The sequence below is a fragment of the Orcinus orca genome, chromosome 2 (genome assembly GCF_937001465.1).
Source record: "Orcinus orca chromosome 2, mOrcOrc1.1, whole genome shotgun sequence".
Classification (NCBI taxonomy): Eukaryota; Metazoa; Chordata; class Mammalia; order Artiodactyla; family Delphinidae; genus Orcinus; species Orcinus orca.
The window spans coordinates 109,094,003-109,112,415 of NC_064560.1; the positions used below are offsets into that span (position 1 = coordinate 109,094,003).

Consider the following 18,413-nt stretch of genomic DNA (forward strand, 5'->3'; position numbering starts at 1 on the left):
CCTATTACCATTTTCTTAATTGTTTTCGGTTTGTTATTGTAGGTCTTTTCCTTCTCTTGTGTTTCCTGCCTAGAGAAGTTCCTTTAGCATTTGTTGTAAAGCTGGTTTGGTGGTGCTGAATTCTCTCAACTTTTGCTTGTCTGTAAATGTTTTAATTTCTCCATCAAATCTGAATGAGCTCCTTGCTGGGTAGAGTAATCTTGGTTGTAGGCTTTTCCCTTTCATCACTTTAAATACATCCTGCCACTCTCCTCTGGCTTGAAGAGTTTCTGCTGAAAAATCAGCTGTTAACCTCATGGGGATTCCCTTGTATGTTATTAGTTGTTTTTCCCTTGCTGCTTTTAATATTTTTTCTTTGTATTTAATTTTTGATAGTTTGATTAACATGTGTCTTGGTGTGTTTCTCCTTGGATTGATCCAGTATGGGACTCTTTGTGCTTCCTGTATGGGGCTCTCTGTGCTCCTGGACTTGATTGACTATTTCCTTTCCCATCCATGTTAGGGAAGTTTTCAACTATAATCTCTTCAAACATTTTCTCAGTCCCTTTTTCTCTTCTTCTTCTGGGACCCCTATAATTCAAATGTTGGTGTATTTAATGTTGTCCTAGATGTCTCTGAGAGTGTCCTCATTTCTTTCCATTCTTTTTTCTTTATTCTGCTCTGCGATAGTTATTTTCACTATTTTATATTCCAGGTCACTTATTTGTTCTTCTACCTCAGTTATTCTGCTATTGATTCCTTCTAGAGGATTTTTAAGTTCATTTATTGCGTTGTTCATCATTGTTTGTTTGCTCTTTAGTTCTTCTAGGTCCTTGTTAATCACTTCTTGTATTTTCTCCATTTTATTTCGAAGATTTTGGATCATCTTTACTATCGTTACTCTGAATTCTTTCAGGTAGACTGCCTATTTTCTTGTCATTTGTTTGGTCTGGTGGGTTTTTACCTTGCTCCTTCATCTGCTGTGTTTCTCTGTCTTCTCATTTTGTTTAACTTACTGTGCTTGGGGTCTCCTCTTCACAGGCTGCTTTTGCTGTCTGCTGTCAGTGGGTGAGGTTGGTTCAGTGGGTTGTGTAGGCTTCCTGGTGGAGGGGACTGGTGCCTGTGTTCTGGTGGGTGGGGCTGGATCTTGTCTTTCTGGTGGGCAAGACCATGTCTGGTGGTGTGTTTTGGCGTGTCTATGACCTTATTATGATTTTAGACAGCCTCTCTGCTAATTGGTGGGGTTGTGTTCCTGTCTTGCTAGTTGTTTGGCATGGGGCATCCAGCACTGGAGCTTGCTGGCCATTGGGTGGAGCTGGGTCTTTGTGTTGAGCTGGAGATCTCTGAGAGAACCCTCACCACTTTATATTACATGGGGTCCAGAGGTCTCTGTTGGTCCAATGTGCTGAACTCGGCTCTCCCATCTCATAGGCTCAGGCCTTCCATCAGGCCACAGCACCAAGACCTTGTCAGCCACACAGCTCCAAAGTGACCTCTCTGTGATGCTCCCGAGGTTATAGTCATAGAGTTTTGTCAAAATGAGAATCACCTGTGATGAGAGGGTGCTCTTGGCTCCTGTGGCATCTCTGAGGTGCACAGTGGCGTTGGTTTTTTGAGTTGGAAAGACTGAAAACTGGATTAAGCTGGCCACTGCAGGAAGCACTCATGCTGCCTACATGAAGAAGCTTTGCTCCTCATATATGTCTTAAGAATGATATTGGTTGTACTTATAAAGTATTTTCTGTGTATTAAATAAATATAATAGTTATATTATTTAGCTATTTAATATCCTTTTTTGGACCTTGAGTTTTCAAAATCTGAGAATGTGTTTAAATACAATACTGTTAAATTCACTACTGTTACAATTTTCTTATTGAATTTTTTTTTTTTGACTGCGTTGGGTCTTCGTTGCTGTGTGTGAGCTTTCTCTAGTTGCGGCCAGCGGGGGCTACTCTTTGTTGCATCGCAGTGGCTTCTCTTGTTGCGGAACATGGGCTCTAGGTGTGCAGGCTTCAGTAATTGTGGCATGCAGGCTCAGCAGTTGTGGCTTTTAGGCTCCAGAGCACAAGCTCAGAAGTTGTGCCACATGGGCTTAGCTGCTCTGCGGCATCCTCCTGGACCAGGGCTCCAAACTATGTCCCCTGCATTGGCAGGCAGATTCTCAAGCACTGTGCCATGAGGGAAGTCCCTTATTGAATTTTTAATTATTTTAATTTTAAAAAATATTTTTGAAATTATACAAGCTACATATATATAATTGTGTGTGACTATATAAACATATAGGGAGAGAGAGAGAGCACATGTGTATGCTTTTAAAAAAATAATTTTCTGTATATTTATTGTCCTCTATGTGTAAATATCAGAGCTTGGACTCTGATATTTAAGTCTAGGTTATCTGACTTCAAAGCCCCCCATAGTCTTTCACTGGGCCATACTCCAAAGTACTGTACTGTATTGAATATAAGGTGACAGTGAAACAACCAAATGTAAGTGGCTGAGCTGTTTGAAAAACATGGGCTTGTTCAGTAGTAAGGGATTAAGGTAAAACTTTGGATATAGGAATAAGTACTAAAGATATATTAGTTGGAGCATGACATTTCTAAATAGCAAAAGGAAACAGGAGATAGAATTATTCAACTAAGACTGATTCAACTAAGACTGTGTGTGTCTAGCATTATGCTTGTCAAAATAGCTAGATGATCTCATTGAATGGTTTTATATATAATCTAATTAAAGTATTTACATTTTTCTCAATTTTAAAGGCTATTTATATATTTATATGTTGTGAATTCTCATTTTTTTAAAGGTTCTCATGGAAAATTGGAACAATATAAGGAATTTCTAAGGAATTACCATAAGGAAAAGAAGATAATGGTATTGTATTTGTTTTCATCTTCCTTAAAAAATTATATTTTCACAGAAAATATAATCACTATAATTTCATAGATAAGTACTAGTAACATTAAAAAATTTCCTTTTAGTCTTTTATCATCTGTCTATCCCTGTTTTTAAAATATTTGGACTCATATTTTTCTTTACACATACATTATGAGTGTTGGCATTTTCACATCACTACAAGTTATTTGAAGACTTATATTTCATCCTCTGGTTATTTAAAAATTTATAACATCTTACGGATACAGGTCCTATATCAGTCATTTTCCTTTAGGAAAAAAATAAGTTATTTTTACTGCCTGTAGAATTACTTTGTTAATTTTTTTTAATCTCTTTGAGAGTTTGATTAGAATTATATTTTGAATTACTTTGAGAAACCTAGTCCTTTTCAAAAATACATTCTAAAATTAAAGCTATAAAGACTTTAAGTGCCACCACTCATCCATCCACCTCCTTAAATGTTTTTTAAATTTCAAAATTACTTTTTATGTTTTTTCCTGATTATGACTAAGGTAGTCATTTTAGAAAATTAAAAGAGATAAGCACTAAAAAGGCAAGTATCTTAATTTTATCATTTATAAATAAATTACATATATCTCACTATTGTCATTTTCATTGTTCTTTAAAAATTTTTTAGAAAATTCAAATTAAACTATTTCTAATTCATTAAATGTTTTATGGAATTTTCATCATTAAATATCATTCTACATCATTTCAAAAATAAACTAATGTAATAGCCCTTTTGTTGGATGTTTAGGTTAGTTTTCATTATTCATTATTATTTACTAAGGTTCTGTGAACAGAGCTAAAAATTGTGCTTATGCATGAGTATTTTCTTAATATAAATTTCAGAAGAGGAACCACATGGGAAAAATGTGAAAAGCTAAGTGTTTTGATACATACTGCCAAAATGTTTTCTAGAAAGGTGGCACCAATTTGTAACAATAGAGTCTGTGATTGATCCCTTACCCATCCCCTTGTCAATATTTAATATTGTATTTTTTAATGTTTGCAAATTGACAGGCATAAATGTTATCAGTTGCATACATTTCACTAATGAAGTTGATTTTTTAGTTTTTTATTAGGTTTTGTGTTTCTATTATTATGAATTGCCTATTTATGAACTTTGGGCATTTTTAAGCTGTTCTATTTCTAAGAGCTGTTTATGCTTTAAAACTATTAACACTTCTCAGTAACATATGTTATACATACTTATATTACTTTCTTGGTTGCCTTTTAACCCAAAAGTATTTTTTCACTGTATAGAATTTTATATTTTCATGAATCTGTAATTTTTTATTGAAATCTTATGCCTTTAGTGCCATAATATTAAGAAAGCTTTCTTCGTTACAAGATCATACATATATTCACCTGTGTTCTCTTATATTGTTCTTACAGATTTATTTTTTTGTGTTTAATTCCAGTGTTTATTTTTGTGCAAGGGAGTAAAGCATAAGGGTGTTATTTTAGGTCTATCAGTAGATTTGTGTGCTTTTTTTAAAATTTATTTTTTTATTGAGGTAACATTGGTTTATAGCGTTATGTAAGTTTCATGTGTACAACATTATATTTCTAATTCTGTATACCCTACAGCATGCTCACCACCAAAATACAGATTCTGCCTGTCACCACATGTTTGATCTCCTTTACTCATTTAGCCCTCCCCACTACCCCTTCCCCTCTGGTAACCACTACTCTATTCTCTTTATATGTGTTAGTGTTTTGTTTGGTTTGGTTTGTTCATTTTTTTGGTTTGTTTTTGCTTTTGTTTTTTGTTTTTATATTCCACATATAGTCACATAAAAATGTGTGATTTTCTTCATATAAGTTCTACACATTCCCTGTTAAATGTATTCCTAGGTATCTTAAATTTTTATTACTAATGTCCATGAGATTAGTTTTCCATTATGTAATTAAATGGGTTATTGTTGGTATATAGGAAATTATTATTGGTATAGGTATATTACTCAACAATGTTACCAGTTTCTCGTCTTGTCTGACTGACTCAGAAAGAAAGATAGTACTTTGCTATTAGGTACAACTTTAAATGTTTAGATAACTTTTTTCAGATTAAAGAAATTTACTCCAAGTTTAATAAAGATATATGGATGTGGGTATAGATGTAGATTAAATATTAGATTTGAATATAGATATCGCTGTACACAAAAACTAAAAACATCTTTATGGTTTGAAATGGAGAGGAAAATAATCCACTGTGATGATAGCAAAAGCTATTTTAAGCCTTTCATGTGTGAATGTGGCAGATTACATTAACAGCTTTTCAGAAGTTGAACCATTCTTATATTAGGATATATTTTTAATGCATTACTGGATTTGGTTTGCTTTTTGGATTTTACATCTGTGTTTGATAAGTTATGATTATCTTTTTTGGTTTTGGTATAAAAATTATACAAACTTCAGAAAGTTAGTTACTTAGCTTCATCTCTTTAGTCTATAGATAGTTTGTTGAATATAGGGATATCATTTGTTCTTGATGTTTGGCAAAGTTGCTTGTGAACTTTTATTGATTTTATTTATATTTTGCAGAGGGAATAGGTAGGTTGGTAGAAAAGCTGTCTGGAAGTTAACAGGTCCATAAATACCAACTTGTGTAGATTGTCAAAACATATTCAGTGAAAAAAAGCAAGTTACCAAGTAATATGTACAGTTAATATCATTCCTTTAAATTTTAAAAACATACCAAAAGTCTATATATTCTTTCTATGTATATACACATATATGTAAAAGTATTTTAATGGAATTGAAGGGGTGCAAACCAAACAAATGATAGTGACTATCTCAAGGAAGGGGAACACACGGTTTGAACTAGAGATCGTGGTAAAAAGGGATCTAATTTTATATTTTATTATATGTAAACTTCATATTTTATCTTAAATAGTCTTAAGCAAATACTAAAACAACAGTAATCCATTCTAGGTTGTGGGAACATGGGAACACTGGTAGTTACATTATTCATTGTGATTTCTGTATTAATTTTCAAAAGAATTTCAAAAATTCTAATGAATTTTATCAGATGACTTTCCAGGATCTATTGAAATGACCTTTAGATGAATTACACTAACAAAATTTTAATAATAATTTTTATTGAATATGTTTTTTGGCTGCATTGGGTCTTCGTTGCTGCATGTGGGCTTTTCTCTAGTTGCGGCAAGCAGGGGCTACTCTTCATTGCAGTGCACAGGCTTCTCATTGCGGTGGCTTCTCTTGTTGTGGAGTGTAGGCTCTAGGCACGCGGGCTTCAGTAGTTGTGGCTTGCGGGCTCTAGAGCGCAGGCTTAGTAGTTGTGGCGCACGGGCTTAGTTGCTCCGTGGCATGTGGAATCTTCCCGGACCAGGGCTTGAACCTGTCACCTGCATTGGCAGGCAGATTCTTAACCACTGTGCCACCAGGGAAATCCAGGATTTTAACATGAATTATTTATATTTTTGTGGTATCTTTTCCAGGTTGTATGACCAAGAACTAGTTCTGTGTTACTATTACTCTGTTCCCTGAAAGGTGTTTCTTTGCTTCCTGCAGAATAAAGCCAGGACTTTGAGATTAACATTAACATCTTTCTAAATCTGACGCCGTCTTGAACGACCAGTTATATCTGTACCTGTCAAGCACATAGCCTTCTTTCTTATAATTGATCTCACTTTCCTTCTCCTTTTTATCCCTTTGCACATTTTTAAAAAATGCCAATAATGTGATCCTCTTTCATTTAGCAATCTGTAATCATCCTTTCAAATTGGTTTCCTATGTCTTCTCTTAAATAATATATGTTATGTGTGTATGTGTATAAAATTTGCCTGTAAGCCTATGTATTTGGGGAGGAAATGGGTATATGGAAAATAATAATATATTAACATGTCTAGATGATCAAAAACTAATTTATATAGAAGGCTTCTTATTCTCTGTGTAAAGTAGTGTGGTGGACACAAAGATGTTCCTCCCAGATTCCCCTTCAAGGAAGGACCCATTGCCCCAACTGCTAAGAGTGCTGTTAGGGGACACCCTTCAGCTGCAGCCCCTTCAGGGATTGCCTCTCACAGAGAGAACTTCCTCTCCCAAGTAAACGACCATCCAGGAGCCACTCACATACAATGACTAATCAAGTCGGAAACAGAAAGGCCTGGCAGTTTCAACCCAGTGCAGAACAACTACTATGGGTCCTTTCAGTTCACAAGCTCTGCTTAGGGTCAGGGCTGTTAGACGTGCATCATAGCTGACTTCTCAATCTTCCCTTTCCTCTTGCCTTCCATAGATATTAATCCCAAAGTCACACCCAATAAACATTCTGAACACTAAATTCCACCTCACAGTCTGTTTCCCAGTGGACCCAAACTGCAATAAGTAGTTTGTTTATATTTCTATCATAGCCCTTATCTCTTTGTGTTTTGCATACGTATCTGATTCCTCTCTTGCCCTCTGACTAACTTGAGGGCAAGGAATATCTTTGCATTCCCAGCATCTAATACAGCAACAGCATTCTAGGCCTCACTAAGAGATGCATACACACACACACACGTTAACTGAACAAAGTTACAAAGTATAAAAATTCTTAAATTTAGAATTTTAAAGATTTTATTTTAAATGTTTTCCAGCTTTCAGATGACATGGAGACAAAGAAGGATATAGAGGTATTTACAATTTCTGTTTTATGAGATTATATATCAAAAGTATTATGTGGATCTAAAAGAATGTTTACAATAAGATAGATAAAGCTATAAATTTAGATAGGGGCCCCAGGAGAGAAAGTTGGAAACAAATACAGAAGCGTTCTTTTTCTGCCTAGTCCATTTCTTTATGTGTAGTGTAGCTAAAATTCTTGGTAATTTGAGCTATGTCAAAATTAGTTCTGAAGTAATTGTTTTTACTTTTAGATTTGGCATATGAATATGTCAGTGCTCTTAATTTCATAGAAACAGATAATATGAAGATTTTTCTTAGGTGGGATAAATATATTTTACTTATTTTTAGTAAAAGTATGTAAAATAATTATGTTAATGAATGATAGTTAAATATCTGTCTTCTGTAGACATATGAGACTACTATACTGAAAAGAATGAAGTAATTCCTGTTCTGTGGTATTTCCCTCTTTCTAGGGTTGCAACTTCCCAGGATTCAGAACAAATGAGCTTACTCAACTACCCAGACATTTGAATGCTGAACAGATTTATCTTTTTATTTTAAAAGCCCATAACTTTGACGTATGTAAACATTATTTTATTATTATTGTGTGATATATTTTGAGAATATGATTTAATGAATTAGACCTTAATTTAAAGCTATGACAGATTAGGTGTTAAGCAAGATTTAATTCTTTTGGGCATTAAGTCTGGCAGGAAAGACCAGTGACATTTTTTTTTTTTTTTGCGGTACGCGGGCCTCTCACTGTTGTGGCCTCTCCCATTGCAGAGCACAGGCTCCAGACGCGCAGGCTTAGTGGCCATGGCTCACGAGCCCATGCCGCTCCGCGGCATGTGGGATCCTCCCGGACCGGGGCACGAACCCGTGTCCCCTGCATCAGCAGGCGGACTCTCAACCACTGCACCACCAGGGAAGCCCCAACCAGTGACATTTTTAACACCCTAATCTCCAGAAGAGAATGTATTAGATTCTGTGTTACTGCCTCAGGAGTCTGAGGTTGCCAGTGTGCATTGGCTTGGCATGTGACTGTAACAGGTGTTTCACTCCCCCTCTTCCTGCTCTATAGCTCAGGATATGTTAGCCTGCTCATTTTGATCCCAAAATAATTTATGAGAGCCCTTCCCCACACCCTACCTTTTGAACCTCCAAGTGTCTGGGGAATTTTTAAGAAATATCCCTACAGAGTAGCCAATTGATGAAAAACTGCAGGCATAGGAAGGTAACTAGATCACTGGACACCGATTGCCAGGGATAGGACGAGGGCTGAGTGGTTACTGGTATTGATTTCCCACCCACTTAAATATTAAGCGGTCACCTAAAAAGGTTTCTGTTTCCTGGGGACTTGAACAGTGCTCCTTGTACCTCCAGGCAGATTCCTCTCAAGACAGTTCTCTAAGATGGACTTGGCCCCTAGTAGGCCCTCTTCCCATCCCTCACCCCCAGCCTCCTTGTGGCTCTTTCTTTCTCTACACAAAATCCCTGTTTTCTCTCCTGCTATAGTATTCTACAGTCCTTCAGAAGGAGTATAATCAACCATTAAATTTGGATGAATCAGCTCCAGCCATTATTTTCTGCCCATTTTTCCCTCTCTTCAAGGTGAAAGAGAGTGTATCACTTTAGTGTTCCATCTTCAAGACACAGTATTCCAAGAAATAATCTGATTAACCTGACTTGGGTCTCCTGTTTGCCCCTCAGTTAGGGAACCACAGAGCACCTCAGTTGAAAACTCCACCTAAAATGATTCAGTAATGACACTCTCTCTTATTTTCCATGCTAATACAGATGCTTTTCAATTCTCTTTTATGTTTTATGGGATTTGGGTGAGAGGGAAGGCTTAGTTTGCCGTCTTGATCACCTGATACAATTTTTTTTTTTTGAGAAAAACAATAGATGGTAATTGTTATGCCTGGATCATGAGCTTATTTGTGACTTTCTCTGACTATATTTTCCAAAGTTTCCTCAGGGAAAAGGTTTTATTGTAAAAAGAAATTAATACAAATTATTGTTAAAATCATCTTATAAATGTTCTAGACAATATAATCTTTTTAACTCTCACATTCTGTGTTCTAAAATGGGACTGTATTTTAACTATGGATGCATGTACATCACAGTCACATAAACAAGGCACAGAAGTACAGCTATGATAAACATTTCATATGGTTAACTTGGAGGACACTGTCATTTTTGAAAGAAGTAGGAAAGTGAGGAGTGTAAGTAGGTCTGGGTTTGGGGGAAGGGGTGCACAGGATATGACAAGCACCTGGGTGTAGGGTATTTTGAGTTTGTGTACCAGTGGTATATCTAGGTATAGATAACCAGTGTTTTATTTGTTAATACCCCTCCCTGATTTCAGTAAAGAATTTAAATTGGCTTGCTAGATCATGCACAATGCAATGGCATTGAGATAGATGATGACATTAAAGTGAAGAGAAAATAAGCTTAGGAAAATAATATCAGAGGGAAGGTTATTTCATAGAAATGCTTATTATAACATCTGAAACTTGGAAAAAGAAGGTTAAAGGGTTACTGTTACATGCTTGAAGGTGAGGGAATCCATGGAATTGACTGGATTCACGTAACCCCATCCAAATACATTCCTGAACATACAGTCATAGATTAAGTTTCTTGATAAAGTATAAATTATCCCCTTTACCACCCAGAACGGACCCTTGGCTACAGATGATGCTCAGTAAAAATTTTATTGAATTGAGTGAAAAGCAGCCTATATTTTGAGAAAGCTGAGCCACAAAGATACAGATATACACGAACAGAAATCAAGAGATCATTAGAAGTAGTTTTATCCAACCTAGAATCTATATTAGGAGAATAAATTCCAAGTCAGATAATGTATAGGTTTTAAGGTATGTTTACATTTATTTGAATCAAAAAAGTATCACAAAAGGGTAGAGGGTGATGGAGGAAAGTACCATTTAACTTTTTAAGTCGGGTTTGGGGTTTTTTGGCTGATTTCTGTTTTTGGTTGTTTTGACTAAATATTGATATATTTTAAGGAATCTGGAATTTTCCTGAAAAAGAAAGTTAGTGATACTAAACATAACCAAAGCTTAGAATAGAAGCAATCATGCAGTTAGTTTACACTAAAAAGCATGTTTGCTTGAAATTTGCAAATAATTTCAACAAAAAATATTCAGATTTTCTCCTGTATTTTAATTTTCTACTTTTTTCTTTATGTACTTCTCATATGTTTTTGTAATTAAGAAGGGGGAAGGGTAAGCTGTGACAAAGTGAGAGAGTGGCATGGATATATATACACTACCAAATGTAAAATAGATAGCTAGTGGGAAGCAGCCGCATAGCACAGGGAGATCAGCTCGGTGGTTTGTGACCACGTAGAGGGGTGGGATAGGGAGGGTGGGAGGGAGGGAGACGGAAGAGGGAAGAGATATGGGAACATATGTATATGTATAACTGATTCACTTTGTTATAAAGCAGAAATTAACACACCATTCTAAAGCAATTATACCCCAATAAAGATGTTAAAAAAAAAACGTGCTAAATAAGTTGAAGCTGTTACCAATGTATATACTATACTTAGTGGCCTATGAAGGAGAAGTGCTCCCACAGTATGCATGATAAATAATCTCCTTGGTGTAAACGTTTGCACGGTATCCTTTTTGTAGACTTGTACTTGAGGAACAGAAATTCATACCTATGGATTTCATTAAAAGAATTCTTGAACTCTACTGAGTCTGGCATTACAAACTTTTAGTGAATAAAATAAAATGACTTTGAAGGTACCTATTTAAACCAAGATTTATAGTCTCTAGTAGTCATGGTGAATTTGTGTGCCAATTTTGATGAATTGCTTAGAGTGAACACTATCTTTAGGGTCTAGACTTATGATGGGGCCCATTGGGTTACAATCCCGTGATTGCTGATACCTGTCTTCAGCATAAAAGGGAAATTGTTAACATGTGTCTTGGAGTTTTGCTATTCCTCTTCTAGCCTACACTGTCGTTTCAATGACTACTAATCAAATGTGATTATTGAGAATATGAAATATGCCTGGTGTGACTCAGCTGAATTTTTTTTTTAATTGAAGTATGGTTGTTTTACAGTGTTGTGTTAGTTTCTGATGTATAGCAAAGTGATTCAGTTATACATACATATGTATATATGTTCTTTTTAAGGTTCTTTTCCATTATAGGTTATCACAGCGTATTGAATATAGTTCCCTATGCTATACAGTAGGACCTTGTTGTTTATCTATTCTACATATAGTAGAGTGTATCTGTTAATCCCAAACTCATAATTTATCCCTCTTCCCTACTTTCCCCTTTGGTAACCATAGTTTGTTTTCTATGTCTGTGATCAGCTGAATTTTTAAATTTTATTTATTTTAATTATATATAAATTTTAAAATTAATACTTGATTCAGTTATTGAACAACTTTCAATTATGGTTGAAACAAAATTACAACCATATAGTTTACAAAATCTAATTACGATCTAGTATTTATGATGAAAATTTATGTTCAAATTGAGATGTGCTATAAGTATAAAATATACACTATATTTCAAAGACCCAGTACCCAAAAGAATGTAAAATATAATTAATATAAATTAATAACAATTATGTATTAAAATATATTTTAAATACATTTAGTTAAACAAAATGTCACTAAAATTTCACCTTTTACTTTTACTTTTTTAAAATGTCTATTAGAAAATATATATATGGCTCACATTAAATTTCTATTAAGCAGTGGTAGTTTATAACTATTAAATTAAATAAACTATTAAATTAAATACACACTCTTTATAAAGCCTATTTACAGTAACATGTCTTATAATATTATTAATTTGATCTCCATGTGTCTTTTTTCCATAGGGAAAAATTTTTAAAATCTGGAAGACTCATTTCCTCTCAGAAGCCTCTGTTGCTCTTTTGCATGATTCCTTTTGGTGGTGGTTTCTCCATAAATTTAAGGTATAATGATATTTTTTAAACTTTTTTTTAAAGTTGATTTGCAGCATAATTAATTTTTCAGTAGAGGTAGCACTGGTACAAAAAATGTTTTCCGATCCTGTCACAGAGCTTGTTTTTTTAGTATTCTGCACATGTTAGAAATCCTGTTTGAAATCTAGAGTTCTTTCAGAGAAGTTAAAACCTTAATATGGATTTCAAAGATCCAGAGTCTTTATTAATCAGAAAAAGATTAGTGAAATCAAACACTGTAGTGAGTAATAAAGTTGTAGCTTTACTCAATGCTGTAAAGTGCTGATGAACGCGAAACAGAATATCCACTGCAAATCAGTGACATTGAGGGAGGTTTCACTTAGAAAACACTATACAATATCAGATGGGGTGAGGGTCCTCACTTGATTCAGAAAGATAAAAACTCTGCTTAGGATTAAAAAGGGAAAGACGTGGGTATCTGGGAAGCAATAAGAGAATGGAAATAAGCAGTACCCGAGTCTTACATTAGAGAATACGTGAACCTGGAAAAAGTGGTGAATACCAATGACTGCCATGTGGCCTCTGGATCTAGAAGGATGGAAAGTAGGGTAACGCAGGGGATCGCAGTCTAAGCATTAAGAAGGTGTGCTACCCCATCAGGGGAGCCTGATAACAGGCTCAGTTCTTCACCTCCCCACCTCAAATTACCCAAAGAAAACTGCTAATGGATTCTTTCATACCATGAAGGAATGGGTGTTACTAATTTTACATACAAGCCATTTACATAGAGCTTCCTGTTAGAATAATTAATGTAATTCTAGGTAAGATTATCTGTACTATGTTTCTATTATTGTTAGGAGTTGAATGAGGGATAGGAAGTGGTGTATCAGTTCTACAAAGGTAATTACATAGGGAAATTTTTGCAATCAGAGTTTTAGTACCTTAAATTTCTTTCTCTAGATCTGAATCCCAAATTTATGTTTTTCCATGATAGAACATGAGAAGAAACATTACTTTCCCACTTAAATCTGTTAGGATTATGTATAGCAAGTTTTTGAAGGAAACATGATCTAGCAATGTTTCTAGTAACTTTGTCAAGCCATATAATATTATTTTGAAGAAACAGATTTGTCCCGAAGATATTAATGACCCACTACATATATAGGATTATCCTTAGAATAAACAAGGATTAGAAATCTTTTTATCTTTAAGCAAGCTATTCTCTAGAAACTACTGGCTTCCTAAAATTAAAATGCAGTTATTAAGTAATAATGTTTTTGGCATCTTTATTGGAGTATAATTACTTTACAATGTTGTGTTAGTTACTGCAGTATAACAAAGTGAATCAGATATATGCATACATATATCCCTATATCCCCTCCCTCTTGCGTCTCCCTACCACCCTCCATATTCCACAACTCTAGGTTGTCACAGAGCCCTGAGCTAATCTCCCAGTGCTATGCAGCTGCTTCCCACTAGCTATCTATTTTACATTTGGTAGTGTATATGTGTCGATGGTACTCTCTCACTTTGTCCCAGCTTACTCTTCCCCCTCTCCATGTCCTCAAGTCCATTCTCTACGTCTGTGTCTTTATTCCTTTCCTACCCCTAGGTTCATCGGAACCATTTTTTTTTAGATTCCGTATATATGTGTTAGCATATGGTATTTGGTTTTCTGACTTACTTCACTCTGTATGACAGACTCTAGGTCCATCCACCTCACTACAAATAACTCAATTTCATTTCTTTTTATGGCTGAGTAATATCCCATTGTATATATGTGCCACATCTTCTTTATCCATTCATCTGTCGACGGACACTTAGGTTGCTTCCACGTCCAGGTTATAGTAAATAGTGCTGCAATGAACATTGTAGTACATGACTCTTTTTCAATTACGGTTTTCTCAGGGTATATGCCCAGTAGTAGGATTGCTAGGTCATATGGTAGTTCTAGTTTTAGTCTTTTAAGGAAGCTCCATACTGTTCTCCATAGTGGCTGTATCAATCTACATTCCCACCAACAGTGCAAGAAGGTTCCCTTTTCTCCACACCCTCTGCAACATTTATTGTTTGTAGATTTTTTGAAGAAGGCCATTCTGACCAGTGTGAGGTGATACCTCATTTTAGTTTTGATTTTCATTTCACTAATGATTAGTGATGGTGAGCATCCTTTCATGTGTTTGTTGGCAATCTGTATATCTTCTTTGGAGAAATGTCTATTTAGGTCTTCTGCCCATTTTTGGATTGGGTTGATTTGTTTTTTTGATATTGAGTTGTATGAGCTGCTTGTATATTTTGGAGATTAATCCTTTGTCAGTTGCTTCATTTGCAAATATCTTCTCCCATTCTGAGGGTTGTCTTTTGGTCTTGTTTATAGTTTCCTTTGCTGTGCAAAAGCTTTGAAGTTTCATTAGGTCCCATTTGTTTATTTTTGTTTTTGTTTCCATTTCTCTAGGAGGTGGGTCAAAAAGGATTTTGCTGTGATTTATGTCATAGAGTGTTCTGCCTATGTTTTCCTCTAAGAGTTTGATAGTGTCTGGCCTTAAATTTTGGTCTGTAATCCATTTTGAGTTTATTTTTTGTATGGTGTTAGGGAGTGTTCTACTTTCATTCTTTAACATGTAGCTGTCCAGTTTTCCCAGCACCACTTATTGAAGAGGCTGTCTTTTCTCCATTGTATAATCCTGCCTCCTTTATCAAAGATAAGGTATGTGCCAGGGTTTATTTCTGGATTTTTATTTCTGGTTTATTTCTGGATTTTCTATCCTGTTCCATTGATCTATATTTCTGTTTTTGTGCCAGTACCATACTGTCTTGATTTGTGCCAGTAGCTTTGTAGTATAGTCTGAAGTCAGGAGGCCTGATTCCTCCACTTCCGTTTTTCTTTGTCAAGATTGCTTTGGCTATTTGGGGTATTTTGTTCTTCCATACAAATTGTGAAATTTTTTTTTCTAGTTCTGTGAAAAATGCCACAGGTAGTTTGAAAGGGATTGCATTGAATCTGTAGATTGCTTTGGGTAGTATCGTTATTTTCACAATGTTGATTCTTCCAATCCAAGAACATGGTATATATCTCCATCTGTTTGTATCATCTTTAATTTCTTTCATCAGTGTCTTACAGTTTTCTGGATACAGGTCTTTTGTCTCCTTTGCTAGGTTTATTCCTAGGTATTTTATTCTTTTTGTTGCAGTGGTAAATGGGAGTGTTTCCTTAATTTCTCTTTCAGATTTTTTATCATTAGTGTGTAGGAATGCAAGAGATTTCTGTGCATTAATTTTGTATCCAGCTACTCTACCAAATTCATTGATTAGGTCTAGTAGTTTTCTGGTAGCATCTTTCGGATACTCTATTTATAGTATCATGTCATCTGCAAACAGTGACAGTTTTACTTCTTTTACGATTTGGATTTCTTTTATTTCTTTTTCTTCTCTGATTGGCTAAAACTTCCAAAACTATGTTGAATAATAGCGGTGAGAATGGGAAACCTTGTCTTGTTCCTGATATTAGAGGACATGGTTTCAGTTTTTCACTGTTGAGAATGATGTTGGCTGTGGGTTTGTCATATATGGCCTTTATTATGTTGAGGTAGGTTCCCTCTGTGCCTACTTTGTGGGTGGTTTTTTTTTTTGTATTAGAAATGGGTGTTGAATTTTGTTGAAAGCTCTTTCTTCATCTATTGAGATGATCATATGGTTTTTATCCTTCAATTTGTTAATATGGTGTATCACACTCATTGTTTTGCCTATATTGAAGAATCCTTGCATTCCTGGGATAAACCCTGCTTGATCATGGTGTATGATCCTTTTAATGTGCTTTTGGATTCGGTTTCCTAGTATTTTGTTGAGGATTTTTGCATCAGTGTTCATCAGTGATATTGGCCTGTAGTTTTCTTTTTTTGTGATATCTTTGTCTGGTTTTGGTATCAGGGTGATGGTGGCCTCATAGAATGAGTTTGGGAGTGTTCCTCCCTCTGCTATATTTTGGAAGAGCTTGAGAAGGGATAGGTGTTAGCTCTTCTCTAAACGTTTGCTAGAATTCCCCTGTGAAACCATCTGGTCCTTGTCTTTTTGTTGGAAGATTTTTAATCACAGTTTCAATTTCAGTGCTTGTGATTGGTCCATTTATGTATTCTGTTTCTTCCTGGTTCAGTCTCAGAAGGTTGTACTTTTCTAAGAATTTGTCCATTTCTTCCAGGTTGTCCATTTTGTTGGCATATATTTGTTTGTAGTAATCTCTCATGATCCTTTGTATTTCTGCAGTGTCAGTTGTTACTTCTCCTTTTTCATTTCTAATTCTGTTGATTTGAATCTTCTCCCTTTTTTCTTGATGAGTCTGGCTAATGGTTTATCAATTTTGTTTATCTTCTCAAAGAACCAGCTTTTAGTTTTATTTATCTTTGCCGTTGTTTCCTTCATTTCTTTTTCATTTATTTCTGATCTGATCTTTATGATTTCTTTCCTTCTGCTAACTTTGCGGGGTTTTTTGTTCTTTCTCTGTTGTTTTAGGTGTAAGGTTAAGTTGTTTATTAGAGATGTTTCTTGTTTCTTGAGGTAGGATTGTATTTCTATAAACTTCCCTCTTAGATCTGCTTTTGCTGCATCCAATAGGTTTTGGATTGTCGTGTTTTCATTGTCATTTGTTTCTAGGTATTTTTTGGTTTCCTCTTTGATTTCTTCAGTGATCTCTTGGTTATTTAGTAGCACATTGTTTAGCCTCCATGTGTTTGTATTTTTTACAGATTTTTTACTGTAATTGATATCTAGTATCATGGCATTGTGGTCAGAAAAGATACTTGATACAATTTCAATTTTCTTGAATTTACCAAGGCTTGATTTGTGACCCAAGATATGATCTATCCTGGAAAATAAATGTTCTATGAGCACTTGAGAATAAAGTGTATTCTGTTGTTTTTGGATGGAATGTCCTATAAATATCAATTAAATCCGTCTTGTCTAATGTGTCATTTAAAGCTTGTGTTTCCTTATTTATTTTCATTTTGGATGACCTGTCCATTGGTGAAAGTGGGCTGTTTAAGTCCCCTACTATGATTGTGTTACTATTTCCCCTTTTATGGCTGTTAGCATTTGCCTTATGTATTGAGGTGCTCCTATGTTGGGTGCATAAATGTTTACAATTGTTATGTCTTCTTTGTGGATCAATTCCTTGATCATTATGTAGTGTGTTTCTTTGTCTCTTGTAATAGTCTTTATTTTAAAGTCTATCTTGTCTGATATGAGAATTTCTACTCCAGCTTTCTTTTTATTTCCATTTGCATGGAATATCTTTTTCTATCCCCTCATTTTCAGTCTGTATGTGTCCCTAGGTCTGAAGTGGGTCTCTTGTAGACAGCAAATATAGAGGTCTTGTTTTTGTATCCATTCAGCCAGTCTATGTCTTTTGGTTGGAGCATTTAATCCATCTACATTTAAGGTAGTTATTGATATGTATGTTCCTATTACCAATTGTTTTGGGTTTGTTATTGTAGGTCTTTTCCTTCTCTTGTGTTTCCTGCCTAGAGAAGTTCCTTTAGCATTTCTTGTAAAGCTGGTTTGGTGGTGCTGAATTCTCTTAACTTTTGCTTGTCTGCAAAGGTTTTAATTTCTCTGTCAAATCTGAATGAGATCTTTACTGGGTAGAGTAATCTTGGTTGTAGGTTTTTCCCTTTCATCCCTTTAAATATGTCCTGCCACTCCCTTCTGGCTTGCAGAATTTCTGATGAAAGATCAGCTGTTAACCTTATGTAGATTCCCTTTTATGTTATTAGTTGTTTTTCCCTTGCTGCTTTTAATAATTTTTCTTTGTATTTGATTTTTGATAGTTTGATTAACATGTCCTGGCATGTTTCTCCTTGGATTTATCCTGTATGGGACTCTCTGCGCGTCCTGTACTTGATTGAGTATTTCCTTTCCCATGTTAGGGAAGTTTTCAAATATAATCTCTTGAAATATTTTCTCAGACCCTTTCTTTT

The 18,413-nt window shown here is 35.1% G+C and overlaps 1 protein-coding gene across 2 annotated transcripts in view; it reads left to right on the plus strand.

Annotated features, from left to right (window-relative positions):
• FAM227B (family with sequence similarity 227 member B) overlaps nucleotides 1-18,413 on the plus strand; it is a 262,310-nt gene that overhangs the window by 29,395 nt on the left and 214,502 nt on the right. For both annotated transcript variants that reach the window (XM_033408437.2, XM_033408436.2), the window contains exons 4-7: nucleotides 2,786-2,853; nucleotides 7,479-7,514; nucleotides 7,980-8,084; nucleotides 12,376-12,474. In XM_033408437.2, coding sequence (XP_033264328.1) covers nucleotides 2,786-2,853; nucleotides 7,479-7,514; nucleotides 7,980-8,084; nucleotides 12,376-12,474 — 308 coding nt within the window. The remainder of the gene's footprint in view (nucleotides 1-2,785; nucleotides 2,854-7,478; nucleotides 7,515-7,979; nucleotides 8,085-12,375; nucleotides 12,475-18,413) is intronic.